We start from the raw sequence: 13,239 nt of genomic DNA, 5'->3' as shown, positions 1-13,239 counted from the left end.
TTTTGAGTTTTTATTGGATTATGGTGCACAGATGTGATTGAAATAATGAGTAAATGATGAGTACAGTCCTTGATGGAAAAGTTATATTTTACAAACAAATCTCTATTTTGTTATGTAAATGGTTGTTATAGAAGGGTCCAGACAAATATTTTGTGATTTCCCCTTTTATAGAAATTGACCCCAAACAGCAAATCACTACCTCATCCTCGTTGTGTCCCAGCCTGTGGGTCCCAAAAAAGACATGAAAAAGGCACAACAACAAAAAAATACATATTTTTAGAAACAGCAAAGCTCTCAGTATTGTGATGCAGGTCTTTAGCTGTTGTACACATGAAATTGTGTCATACCAAACTTTATACACAACTTCATATTCCATTTTGTTGTGACTCCAGAGATACCCCTGTCCATTTTACAGGTAAATAAAGGAAACACAAAATAAAGGAAACACTGAACTAAATGAGGGGTACAAAATACACTGCTCAAAAAAATAAAGGTAACACTTGAACAACACAGTGTAACTCCAAGTCAATCACACTTCTGCGAAATCAAACTGTCCACTTAGGAAGCAACACTGATTGACAATAAATTTCACATGCTGTTGTGCAAATGGAATGGACAACAGGTGGAAATTATAGGCAATTAGCAAGACACCCCCAATAAAGGAGTGGTTTTGCAGGTGGTGACCACAGACCACTTCTCAGTTCCTATGCTTCCTGTTTTGGTCACTTTTGAATGCTGGCGGTGCTTTCACTCTAGTGGTAGCATGAGACGGAGTCTACAACCCACACAAGTGGCACAGGTAGTGCAGCTCATCCAGGATGGCACATCAATGCGAGCTGTGGCAAGAAGGTTTGCTGTGTCTGTCAGCGTAGTGTCCAGAGCATGGAGGCGCTACCAGAGAAGACAGGCCAGTACATCAGGAGACGTGGAGGAGGCCGTAGGAGGGCAACAACCCAGCAGCAGGACCGCTACCTCCGCCTTTGTGCAAGGAGGAGCAGGAGGAGCACTGCCAGAGCCCTGCAAAATGACCTCCAGCAGGCCACAAATGTGCATGTGTCTGCTCAAACGGTCAGAAACAGACTCCATGAGGGTGGTAGTATGAGGGCCCGACGTCCACAGGTGGGTGCTACAGCCCAACACCGTGCAGGACGTTTGGCATTTGCCAGAGAACACCAAGATTGGCAAATTCGCCACTGGCGCCCTGTGCTCTTCACAGATGAAAGCAGGTTCACACTGAGCACGTGACAGACGTGACAGAGTCTGGAGACGCCGTGGAGAACGTTCTGCTACCTGCAACATCCTCCAGCATGACCGGTTTGGCAGTGGGTCAGTCATGGTGTGGGGTGGCTTTTCTTTGGGGGGCCGCACAGCCCTCCATGTGCTCGCCAGAGGTAGCCTGAAATGCCATTAGGTACCGAGATGAGATCCTCAGACCCCTTGTGAGACCATATGCTGGTTCGGTTGGCCCCGGGTTCCTCCTAATGCTAGACCTCATGTGGCTGGAGTGTGTCAGCAGTTCCTGCAAGAGGAAGGCATTGATGCTATGGACTGGCCTGCCCGTTCCCCAGACCTGAATCCAATTGAGCACATCATGTCTCTCTCCATCCACCAACGCCACGTTGCACCACAGACTGTCCAGGAGTTGGCGGATGCTTTAGTCCAGGTCTGGGACGAGCCACCTCATCAGGAGCATGCCCAGGCGTTGTAGGGAGGTCATACAGGCACATGGAGGCCACACACACACTACTGAGCCTCATTTTGACTTGTTTTAAGGACATTACATCAAAGTTGGATCAGCCTGTAGTGTGGTTTTCCACTTTAATTTTGAGTGTGACTCCAAATCCAGACCTCCATGGGTTGATAAATTTGATTTCCATTGATCATTTTTGTGTGATTTTGTTGTCTGCACATTCAACTATGTAAAGAAAAAAATATTTAATAAGAATATTTCATTCATTCAGATCTAGGATCTGTTATTTTTAGTGTTCCCTTTATTTTTTTTGAGCAGTGTATATTGAAAGCATGGAGTGCTTCCACACAGGAAGTTCCAGGCACTTGTAGAATATATACCAAGGTGCACTGAAACTGTTCTGGCTGCTTGTGGTGTCTCAACGCCCTATAAGGTGTTGGTGTTTCCGTTATTTTGGCAGTAGCAGCAAATGGGAAAATGGGACCGCTGGAAAAGGGAATAAATATAACATTGCGGATAAAGTTTGGAATGATACAATTTCATGTGTACAACATCTAGACCTGCATCACTATACTGAGAGATTTGCCGTTTCTAAAATGACGTTTTAATGTGTTTTGTTCATGTTTTTTTCAGGGCCCCTAATACAACACAACGAGGGTGAGGCAGTGCTGTTTGGGGTATGTTTCTCTAAAACATGTGAAATCTCAAGAAAGGTGTCTGGACCCTATTTACATTAAAAAAAAAGAGAGATTTGGTTATAAAAAGAAACATTTTCCTTTAATGTAAGGTAGCCTACTGTACAACAAGTCTCGAAGAATTTTAAAATACATGCGCATAAGACTACGTCATTCGAAGAGCGACCTAAACTGAACGCATGAGCATATGACGGCGCCAGTCCTTTGACCCCATTTTGGACATCGCAGGACTGTTTTATACAGCTACTTGCTAATGTTGATCAATTAGCTATTGCTTTAATTTGTTGACCGGCCAGAGACACTATCATTGCTGGCTACCTTCCCGACTCATCTGCCCAGAGGGTCTTATTTCCTTAGCTGGATCGTGACATTGTTCAAGTTGTGGTTGCTAACTAGCTAGCAGCAGGGCCCATTTTCGATTCAGATTGCTTGTTTCGGGAAACTTGCATTTTCTCGTTGACTCAATTACCACAGATACAATTGATTATTCGCCGAGCCTAGGTACTGAGTTGATTGTCCATAGTGTCCTTCGGACAAATGGATGGCGAAGAGGACGAATTCTTCTCCGGGAACCACTCTGGTAAGACCTACTTTGATCCCGGCTCAGCGCTGAATACTGTAGCTTGCTAACGTTAGCCTAAGGAAGTACATTATAATATCATTTTAAACATTAAAATACATTTTACAGCAGGTTTTACAATACATTAAGTGTGTGCCCTCTGGCCACTCGGGTGGTATGTCTTGTGGGGTATGCATGGGTGTCAGAGCTGTGTGTTAGTAGTTTAAACAGACAGCTCGGTGCATTCCTCTTGTCAACACTTCTTACAAAAACAAGTAGTGATGAAGTAAATATTTCCTCTACTTTGAGCCATGAGAGATTGACATGCGTATTATTAATGTTAGCTCTCCGTGTACATTTAAGGGTCAGCTGTAATTTTCCCAAGTCCCTATATGGCACCTGAATAGCCAACTGGGCAGTAGTCCAGCTGTGACAAAACGAGGGTTACTGTTGCATCATTGTTATTGTGTGCACGGTCCTCATGCTCGTTGTATATGATACTAATATTTGTAAACATTAATTCTGGAATGCCCAAAAAAAGTGTTGGTTATGTCCTGGTCCTGTAGATGGTGGTGGCACCCCGGTACAGGACGAACATGCTCCTGGTTCGGATGGGGAAGAGGAGATGAGGAATGAGCCACGCCACTCTGAGGTAGGGTGATAGTTATCTAAGCAAGACGTTAAGATAACCAGTATGGTGGTCAAGCCCTCTTGATTTCCAGACCATCTTGCACATACCGATTTAACATTTAAAAATAAATATACAGTACCAGTCAAAAGTTGACTATTTTCTACATTGTAGAATAATAGTGAAGACATAAACTATGAAATAACACATATGGAATCATGTAGTAACCAAAACAGTGTTAAACAAATAAAATATATTTTATATTTGAGATGATTCAAAGGCGTCACCCTTGATGACAGGTTTGCACACTCTTGGCATTCTCTTAACCCGCTTCACCTGGAATGCTTTTCCAACATATGAAGGAGTTTCCACATATGCTGATTACTTGTTGGCTGCTTTTCCTTCACTCTGCGGTCCAACTCATCCCAAACCATCTCAATTGGGTTGAGGTCATGTGATTGTGGATGCCAAGTCATCTAATGCTGCATTCCATTAGTCTTCTTCTTGGTCAAATAGCCCTTACACAGCCTGGAGGTGTGTTTCAAAATCAAATCAAATTTTATTGGTCACATATACATGGTTAGCAGATGTTATTGAGTGTAACAAAAAGCTTGTGTTTCTAAGTTCCGACAGTGCAGCAATATCTAACATGTAATCTAACAATTCCACAACTACCTAATACACACATCTAAGTAAAGGAATGGAATAAGAATATGTACATATAAATATATGGATGAGCAATGACCGAGCTGCATAGGCAAGATTCAATAGATCGTATAAAATACAGTATATCCATATGAGATGAGTAATGCAAGATGTGTAAACATTATTAAAGTGACTAGTGATCCATTTGTTGAAGTGGCCAATGATTTCGAGTCTGTATGTAGGCAGCAGCCTTTCTGTCAATGATGGCTTTTTAACAGTCTAATGGCCTTGAGATAGAAGGTGTTTTCAGTCTCGGGCCCAGCTTTGATGCACCGCCTTCTGGGTGGTAGCGGGGTGAAGAGGCAGTGGCTCGGGTGGTTGTTGTCCTTGAAGATCTTTTTGGCCTTCCTGTGACATCGGATGCTGTAGGTGTCCTGGTGGGCAGGTAGTTTGCTCCCGGTGATGCGTTGTGCAGACCCCACCACCCTCTGGCAAGCCTTGCGGTTGTGGACGGTGCAGTTGCTGTTCCAGGCGGTACAAAAAAGTTTGGTTTTAGGTGACAAGCCAAATTTCTATAGCCTTCTGAGTTTGAAGAGGCGCTGTTGCGCCTTGACCACACTGTCTGTGTGGGTGGACCATTTCAGTTTGTCCGTGATGTGTACGCCGAGGAACTAAACTTTCCACCTTCTCCACGGCTGTCCCGTTGATGTGGATAGGGGGGTGCTCCCTTTGCTGTTACCCGAAGTCCATGATCATCTCCTTTGTTTTGTTAACATTGAGTTTGAGGTTGTTTTGCTGGCACCACACTCCAATTGCCCTCACCTCCTCCCTGTAGGCTATCACGTCATTGTTGGTAATCAAGCCTACTACTGTAGTGTCGTCTGTTGGAGGCGTGCATGGCCCCAGTGTTGAGGATCAACAAAGTGGAGATGTTGTTTCCTACCTTCAACGCCTGGAGGCAGCCAGTCAGGAAGTCCAGGACCTGTTGAAAAGCAAATGACAGTCCCACTAAGCGCAAACCCGATGGGATGGCGTATCGCTGTGGTAGCCATGCTGGTTAAGTGTGCCTTGAATTCAAAATAAATCACTGACCGTGTCACCAGAAAAGCATCCCACACCACCTCCTCCACGCTTCACGGTAGAAACCACACATGTGTACATCATCCGTTCACCTACTCTGCGTCTCACAAATACACGGCGGTTAGAACCAAAAATCGCAAGATTTTTAGCTAGTCACACCTGTTAATTAAAATGCATTCCAGGTGACTACCTCATGAGGGAATGTGCAAAGTTGTCATTAAGGCAAAGGGTGGCTACTTGTAGTAAACAAAAAAGTGTGAGATTCTTCATGATTCCATATGTGTTATTTCATAGTTTTGAAGTCTTCACTATTATTCTACAATGTAGAAAATGGTAAAAAAATAAAGAAAAACCCTTGAATGAGTAGGTGTGTCCAAACCATTGACTGGTACTGTAATATCCCATGGCTCTATGCTGACCGTTTTTGGAAAGAAAAATGTAGGCTCACACAGAAATTTAGAAGCACAATGAAAAATGAGGTAATAATTGACACAAAATAATAATATTTTTTCTAGGGCCACTAAATAAAAATTTCAGGTTGAACAGCAAAATATTTAGGGACATATGTAAGTAAAATGGTCACACTAGATCCTTGTATCCATTCCTAACTGTAGAATTATAAAGCATTTTATATTTCTGTTTTTTTTATTCAGGATGAGAATGATGGTGAGGGAGCTGCTCAGGCCATGGAGACAAACGGCGTGGCCAGCGGGTCAGGCAACAGGTGCCCCGAACGGGCGGACAGGGACTCTGACGGGGAGGCCCCTGGGCCTGCAGACAGAGATAACAAGGAGGAGTCCCCGCCCAAACGCGGGGGCAGCACCTCCGACATAGAGGAGTCCCCGCCCAAACGCGGAGGCAGCACCTCCGGCATAGAGGAGTCCCCGCCCAAACGCGGAGGCAGCACCTCCGACATAGAGGAGTCCCCGCCCAAACGCGGAGGCAGCACCTCCGACATAGAGGAGTCCCCGCCCAAACGCGGAGGCAGCACCTCCGACATAGAGGAGTCCCCGCCCAAACGGGGAGGCAGCACCTCCGACATGGAGGAGTCCCCGCCCAAACGGGGAGGCAGCACCTCCGACATGGAGGAGTCCCCGCCCAATCGGGGAGGCAGCACCTCCGACATGGTGGAGTCCCGGCCCAAACGGGGAGGCAGCACCTCCGACATGGAGGAGAAAGAAACCAAACGGGATGCAGCCGGGAGCGACTCTGAGAACGAGAATCGGCCCCTATCCCCAGCCCGGAGCAGACACTCGTCTGCACGCAGTGACTCTGAGATTGAGGCGCCCAAACACAAAGCGCAGATAGAGTCTGATGGAGAGGAGGGTGGCAAGAATAAAGGGAAGTGGAAGGCTGTAATGCACTCCGACAGTGAGGATGAGGTGGAGGCTCGGCCAGCGAAAGCAGCTGCAGGCAGTGACCAGGAGAAGGAGAGTCCCGCAAAACTGGTGGGGGAAGTGAGTGAGGATGACGACGAGATGCCAAGTAGGTGCAATTTACATCAGAGTTGACTCTTGATAAGTGCACAATCTACTGATCCCTATTCAAATATATTTTCTATTCACTTGCTCTAGATATCGACATGTTCTGGTTTAGTACACACATTCATACTACAACAGTTCCATGTTATTGTTTAAACCAGGGTTCCCAAACTTTTTATAGTCCTGTACCCCTTCAAACATTCAACCTCCAGCTGCGTACCAGGGTCAGTGCACTCTCAAATGTTGTTTTTTGCCATCATTGCAAGCCTGCCAAACACAGTATACGATACATTTATTAAACATAAGAATGAGTGTGAGTTTTTGTCACCACCCGGCTTGTGGGAAGTGACAAAGAGCTCTTATAGGACCAGGGCACAAATAATAATATAATAATCAATAATTTTGCTCTTTATTTAGCCATCTTACATATAAAACCTTATTTGTTCAATCATTTTTTTTAAATAACCACTGGTAAATGAGAAGGGAGTGCATCCTTGAATGGATGCACATAACTCTGCAATGTCGGGTTGTATTGGAGAGTCTCAGTCTTAAATCATTTTCCGCACACAGTCTGACTGTATTTAGTTCTCATGCTAGTGAGGGCCGAGAATCCACTCTCACATAGGTACGTGGTTGCAAAGGGCATCAGTGTCTTAACAGCACGATTTGCCAAGGCAGGATACTCTGAGCGCAGCCCTATCCAGAAATCTGGCAAAATCTGATTAAATTAAATTTTCACAGAACCGCTTGTTGCAATTTCGATGAGGCTCTCTTGTTCAGATATCGGTAAGTGGACTGGAGGCAGGGCAAGAAAGGGATAACGACTCCAGTTGTATTTGTTGTCCGTTTCGGGAGAGTGAAATCAAATAAAATTGTATTAGTCACACGCGCCGAATCCAACATTACAGTGAAATGCTTACTTACGAGCCCTTAACCAACAATGCAGTTTCAGAACAATACAGATAAGAGATAAAAGTAACAGCAGTGAAATAACAATTGTGAGACTTTATACAAGTGGGTACCGATACAGAATCAATGTGCGGGGGTACCGGTTAGTTGAGGGAATATGTACATGTAGGTAGTGTTAATTAAAGTGACTATAAGGAGGGGGACACTGCAAATAGTCTGGGTAACCATTTGACTAGATTTTTAGGAGTCTTATGGCTTGAGGGTAGAAACTGTTTAGAATCCTCTTGTACCTAGACTTGGCGTTCCGGTACTGCTTGCCGTGCGGTAGCAGAGAGAACAGTCTATGACTAGGGTGGCTTGAGTTATTGAAAAATTTTAGGACCTTTCTCTGACACCGCCTGGTGTATAGAGGTCCTGGACCGTTCGCACTACCCTCTGTAGTTGCTTGCGGTCGGAGTCAGAGCAGTTGCCGTACCGGGCAGTGATACAACCAGTCAGCATGCTCTCGATGGTGCAGCTGTAGAACCTTTTGAGGATCTGAGGACCCATGCCAAATCTTTTTCAGTTTCCTGAGGGGGAATAGGCTTTGTCGTGCCCTCTTCACGATAGTCTTGGTGTGTTTGGACCATGTTAGTTTGTTGGTGATGTGGACACCAAGGAACTTGAAGCTCTCAGCTTGCTCCACTACAGCCCCGTCGATGAGAATTGGGGCGTGCTCGGTCCTCCTTTTCCTGTAGTCCACAATCATCTCCTTTGTCTTGATCACGTTGAGAGGTTGTTGTCCTGGCACCACACGGCCAGGTCTCTGACCACCTCCCTATAGGCTGTCTCGTCGTTGTCGGGCCTACCACTGTTGTCATCTGCAAATGTAATGATGGTGTTGGAGTCGTGTCTGGGTGTGCAGTCATGAGTGAATGGGGAGTACAGGAGGGGACTGAGCACGCACCCCTGAGGGGCCCCTGTGTTGAGGATCAACATGGCAGATGTGTTACCTACCCTTACCACCTGGGGGTTGGCCTGCCAGGAAGTCCAAGATCCAGTTGTAGAGGGAGGTGTTTAGTCCCAGGGACCTTAGCTTATTGATGAGCTTTGGGGGCACTATGGTGTTGAACGCTGAGCTGTAATCAATGAATAGTATTCTCACATAGGTGTTCCTTTTGTCCAGGTGAGAAATGGCAATGTGGAGTGCAATGGAGATTGCATCATCTGTGGATCTGTTGTGGTGGTATGCAAATTGGAGTGGGTCTAGAGTTTCTGGGATGATGGTGTTGATGTGAGCCATGACCAGCCTTTCAAGGCACTTCAATGCTACAGACGTGAGTGCTACGGGTCGGTAGTTGTTTAGGCAGGTTACCTTAGTGTTCTTGAGCACAGGGACTATGGTGGTCTGCTTAAAACATGTTGGTATTACAGACTCGGACAGGCAGTGGTTGAAAATGTCAGTGAAGGCACTGGCCAGTTGGTCAGCGCATACTCGCAGTATACGTCCTGGAAATCCGTCTGGCCCTGCGGCCTTATGAATGTTGACCTGTTTGAAGGTCTTACTTGCATCGGCTGCGGTAAAGCGTGATCACACAGTCTTCCCGAACAGCTGGTGCTCTCATTCATGTTTCAGTGTTATTTCCCTCGTAGCAAGCATAGAAGTAGTTTAGCTCGTCTGGTAGGCTCGTGTCACTGGGAAGCTCTCGGGTGGCGTTCCCTTTGTAGTCTGTAATGGTTCACAAGACCTGCCACATCTGTCGAGCGTCAAAGCCGCTGTAGTACGATTCGATCTTAGCCCTGTATTGACGCTTTGCCTGTTTGATGGTTCGTTGTAGGGCATAGCGGGATTTCTTATAAGCTTCCGGCTGGGTTAGACTCCCGCTCCTTGAAAGCGGCAGCTCTAGCCTTTAGCTCAGTGCGGATGCTGCCTGTAATCCATGGCTTCTGGTTGGGGTATGTACGTACAGTCACTGTGGGTACGACGTCATCAATGCACTTACTTAGGAAGCCAATGACAGATGTGGTGTACTCTTCAATGCCAACGGAGGAATCCCGGAACATATTCCAGTCTGTGCTAGCAAAACAGTCCTGTAGCTTATCTGCTTCCTCTGACCACTTTTTTTCATTGATCTTGTCACGGGTGCTTCCTGCTTTAATTTTTGCTTGTAAGCAGGAATCAGGAGGATAAAATTATGGTCAGATTTACCAAATGGAGGGCGAGGGAGAGCTTTGTATGCGTCTCTGTGTGTGGAGTATAGGTGGTCCAGAACTCTTTTTCCTCTGGTTGCACATTTAACATGCTGATAGAAATTTAAAACAAGTACATGAAAAATCCCATACGGAATGCTAACTAAATGCTAAAGAGCGCATTGCGAACATTTTATACAGTCTCTGACCTAAACTATTTTCAGGAAAGGCATTCCAGCTCATGAAGTTCTACAAGTAACTCAAAAATGGTACACAGTTTACTGCACGCACACAATAAAAATTAGACAGCGAGGCCCTTGATTCAGGAGGGTATTCTCTGCGGCTAAGGTAAAAGCTTGATGTTGGAAGAACCTAACCTCTTAGCTAGATAGCTAACTAGCTACTAATTTAGCAATCCAAAAGCACAACTGCAGAGAATTTATCACATTTTAGACAGTTAACCTTTTTTTATTTCTTTATTTATTTCACCTTTATTTAACTAGGCAAGTCAGTTAACCTTTCTGATCTCCCCATCCCGGATCCGGGATCGTGAATACAGACTCAAGCTCATTACCATAACGCAACGTTAACTATTCATGAAAATCGCAAATTAAATGAAATAAATATGCTAGCTCTCAAGCTTAGCCTTTTGTTAACAACACTGTCATCTCAGATTTTCTAAATATGCTTCTCAACCATTGCAAAACAAGCATTTGTGTAACAGTATTGATGGCTAACGTAGCATTTAGCATTAGCATTCAGCTGGCAACATTTACACAAAAAAACAGAAAAGCATTCAAATAAAATCATTTACCTTTGAAGAACTTCAGATGTTTTCAATGAGGAGACTCTCAGATAGCAAATGTTCAGTTTTTCCTGAAAGATTATTTGTTTAGGACAAATCGCTCCGTTTTCTGCGTCACGTTTAGCTATGAAAAAACCCCTGTATCCAGGATTGTGTAAATCTATCAGCAAGCTCATTAGCATAACACAACGTTAACTATTTATGAAAATCGCAAATGAAATGAAATAAATATGCCATCTCTCAAGCTTAGCCTTTTGTAAACAACACTGTCATCTCAGATTTTCAAAATATGCTTCTCAACCATTGGAAAACAATCATTTGTGTAAAAGTAGCTAGCTAGCGTTAGCATTTCGCGTTAGCATTTAGCGTTAGCATTAGCGTTAGCATCCAGCACGCAACATTAACAAAAACATAAAAGCCTTCAAATAAAATCATTTACCTTTGAAGAACTTCTGATGTTTTCAATGAGGATACTCTCAGTTAGATAGCAGATGCTCAGTTTTTCCAAAAAGATTCCTTGTGTATTAGAAATAGCTCCGTTTTATACATCACATTTGGCTACCAAAAAAAATTCGAAAATTCAGTCCTCAAAACGCAAACTTTTTTCCAAATTAACTCCATAATATCGACTGAAAACATGGCAAACGTTGTTTAGAATCAATCATCAAGGTGTTTTTCACATATCTCTTCATTGATACATCGTTCTTGGACACATGCTTTCTCCCCTGAATCAAATGGTAAAGTAGAAGCAGCTGGCAATTGCGCACCGAATTCGACGCAGGACACCAGGCGGACACTTGGAAAATGTAGTCTCTTATGGTCAATCTTCCAATGATATGCCTACAAATACGTCACAATGCTGCTAAGACCTTGGGCGAACGACAGAAAGTGTAGGCTCATTCGTTGCGCAATCACAGCCATATAAGGAGAGAATGGAAAACAGAGCTTCAGAAATTCTGCTAATTCCTGGGTGATGCATCATCTTGGTTTCGCCTGTAGAATGAGTTCTGGGGCACTTACAGACAAAATCTTTGCAGATTCTGAAACTTCAGAGTGTTTTCTTTCCAAAACTGTCAAGATAATGCATAGTCGAGCATCTTTTCGTGACAAAATATCGCGCTTAAAACGGGAACGTTTTTTATCCAAAAATGAAATAGCGCCCCTAGAGCTCTAACAGGTTAAGAACAAATTCTTATTTTCAATGACGGCCTAGGAACAGTGGGTTAACTGCCTGTTCAGGGGCAGAACGACAGCTCGGGGATTTGAACTTGCAACCTTCCGGTTACTAGTCCCAACGCTCTAACCACTAGGCTACCCTGCCGCCCCTTTTGTGTTTAGGGGGCAGTGTTTTCGTACCCATTTGAAACGGCTTATTTCTCAGCCACAGAATCTAGAATATACATATAATTGTCAGATTAGGATAGAAAACACTCAGATGTTTCCAAAACTGTAAAAATATTGTCTGTGAGTATAACAGAACTAATATTGCAGGCGAAAGCCTGAGGAAAATCCAATCAGGAAGTGCCTCTTATTTTGAAACCTCTGTTCCTATGCACCCTATCCTCCATTTAAAGGGATATCAACCAGATTCCTTTTTTATGGCCTCCCTAAGGTGTCAGCAGTCTTTAGACATAGTTTCAGGCTTTTATTTTGAAAAAGGAGTGAGTTTTTGCGCAACTGAGTAAAGCCACCATTGTTCCTCCTAATATTATTTGACTGTTGCGCTATGCTATTCAGCGATTGCTGACGGAAATGATCCCGCTAACGGAAAAAGGGATGTTTCTTTTTTTGCTGAGTTTAGCTCCATCTATCTGTTGCTATTAGAGGTCGACCGATTATGATTTAAAAAAAAATATATTTATATTTGTAATAATGACAATTACAACAATACTGAATGAACACTTATTTTAACTTAATATAATTACATCAATAAAATCAATTTGGCCTCAAATAAATAATGAAACATGTTCAATTTGGTTTAAATAATGCAAAAACAAAGTGTTGGAGAAGAAAGTAATCTGTGCCAATATGCAATATGTGCCATGTAAAAAAGCTAACGCTTAAGTTCCTTGCTCAGAACATGAGAACATATGAAAGTTGGTGGTTCCTTTTAACATGAGACTTCAATATTCCAAGCTAAGAGTTTTTAGGTTGTAGTTAATATAGTATTTATAGGACTATTTCTCTCTACCGTTTGTATTTCATATACATATATATACATATATATTATATTTCATATATATTGGATGTTCTTATAGGCACTATAGTATGGCCAGTGTAACAGTATAGCTTCCGTCCCTCTCCTCGCCCCTACCTGGGCTCGAACCAGGAACACATCGACAACAGCCACACAGCGTTACCCATCGCTTCACAAAATCCTTGCGGCGCAAGGGGAATAACTACTCCAAATCTAAAAGCGAGTGACGTTTGAAACAGTATTAGCGCACACCCAGCTAACTAGCTAGCCATTTCACATTGGTTACACCAGCCATTCGGCTGATAGGCTTGAAGTCATAAACAGCGCTGTGCTTGCGAAGAGCTGCTGGCAAAACGCACTAAAGTGCTGTTTGAATGAATG

The 13,239-nt window shown here is 43.8% G+C and overlaps 1 protein-coding gene across 4 annotated transcripts in view; it reads left to right on the top strand.

Moving 5' to 3' along the window:
• The first annotated feature begins 2,534 nt into the window (after positions 1–2,534).
• LOC139386313 (protein IWS1 homolog) overlaps positions 2,535–13,239 on the top strand; it is a 33,610-nt gene continuing 22,905 nt past the window's right edge. For all 4 annotated transcript variants that reach the window (XM_071131831.1, XM_071131833.1, XM_071131834.1 and 1 more), the window contains exons 1-3: positions 2,535–2,965; positions 3,511–3,596; positions 5,951–6,782. In XM_071131831.1, coding sequence (XP_070987932.1) covers positions 2,923–2,965; positions 3,511–3,596; positions 5,951–6,782 — 961 coding nt within the window. In that variant the 5' untranslated portion in view covers positions 2,535–2,922. The remainder of the gene's footprint in view (positions 2,966–3,510; positions 3,597–5,950; positions 6,783–13,239) is intronic.

This window comes from Oncorhynchus clarkii, chromosome 27, assembly GCF_045791955.1.
Source record: "Oncorhynchus clarkii lewisi isolate Uvic-CL-2024 chromosome 27, UVic_Ocla_1.0, whole genome shotgun sequence".
In the NCBI taxonomy this organism is placed as follows: Eukaryota; Metazoa; Chordata; class Actinopteri; order Salmoniformes; family Salmonidae; genus Oncorhynchus; species Oncorhynchus clarkii.
This window is presented reverse-complemented; position numbering and strand designations above follow the sequence as displayed.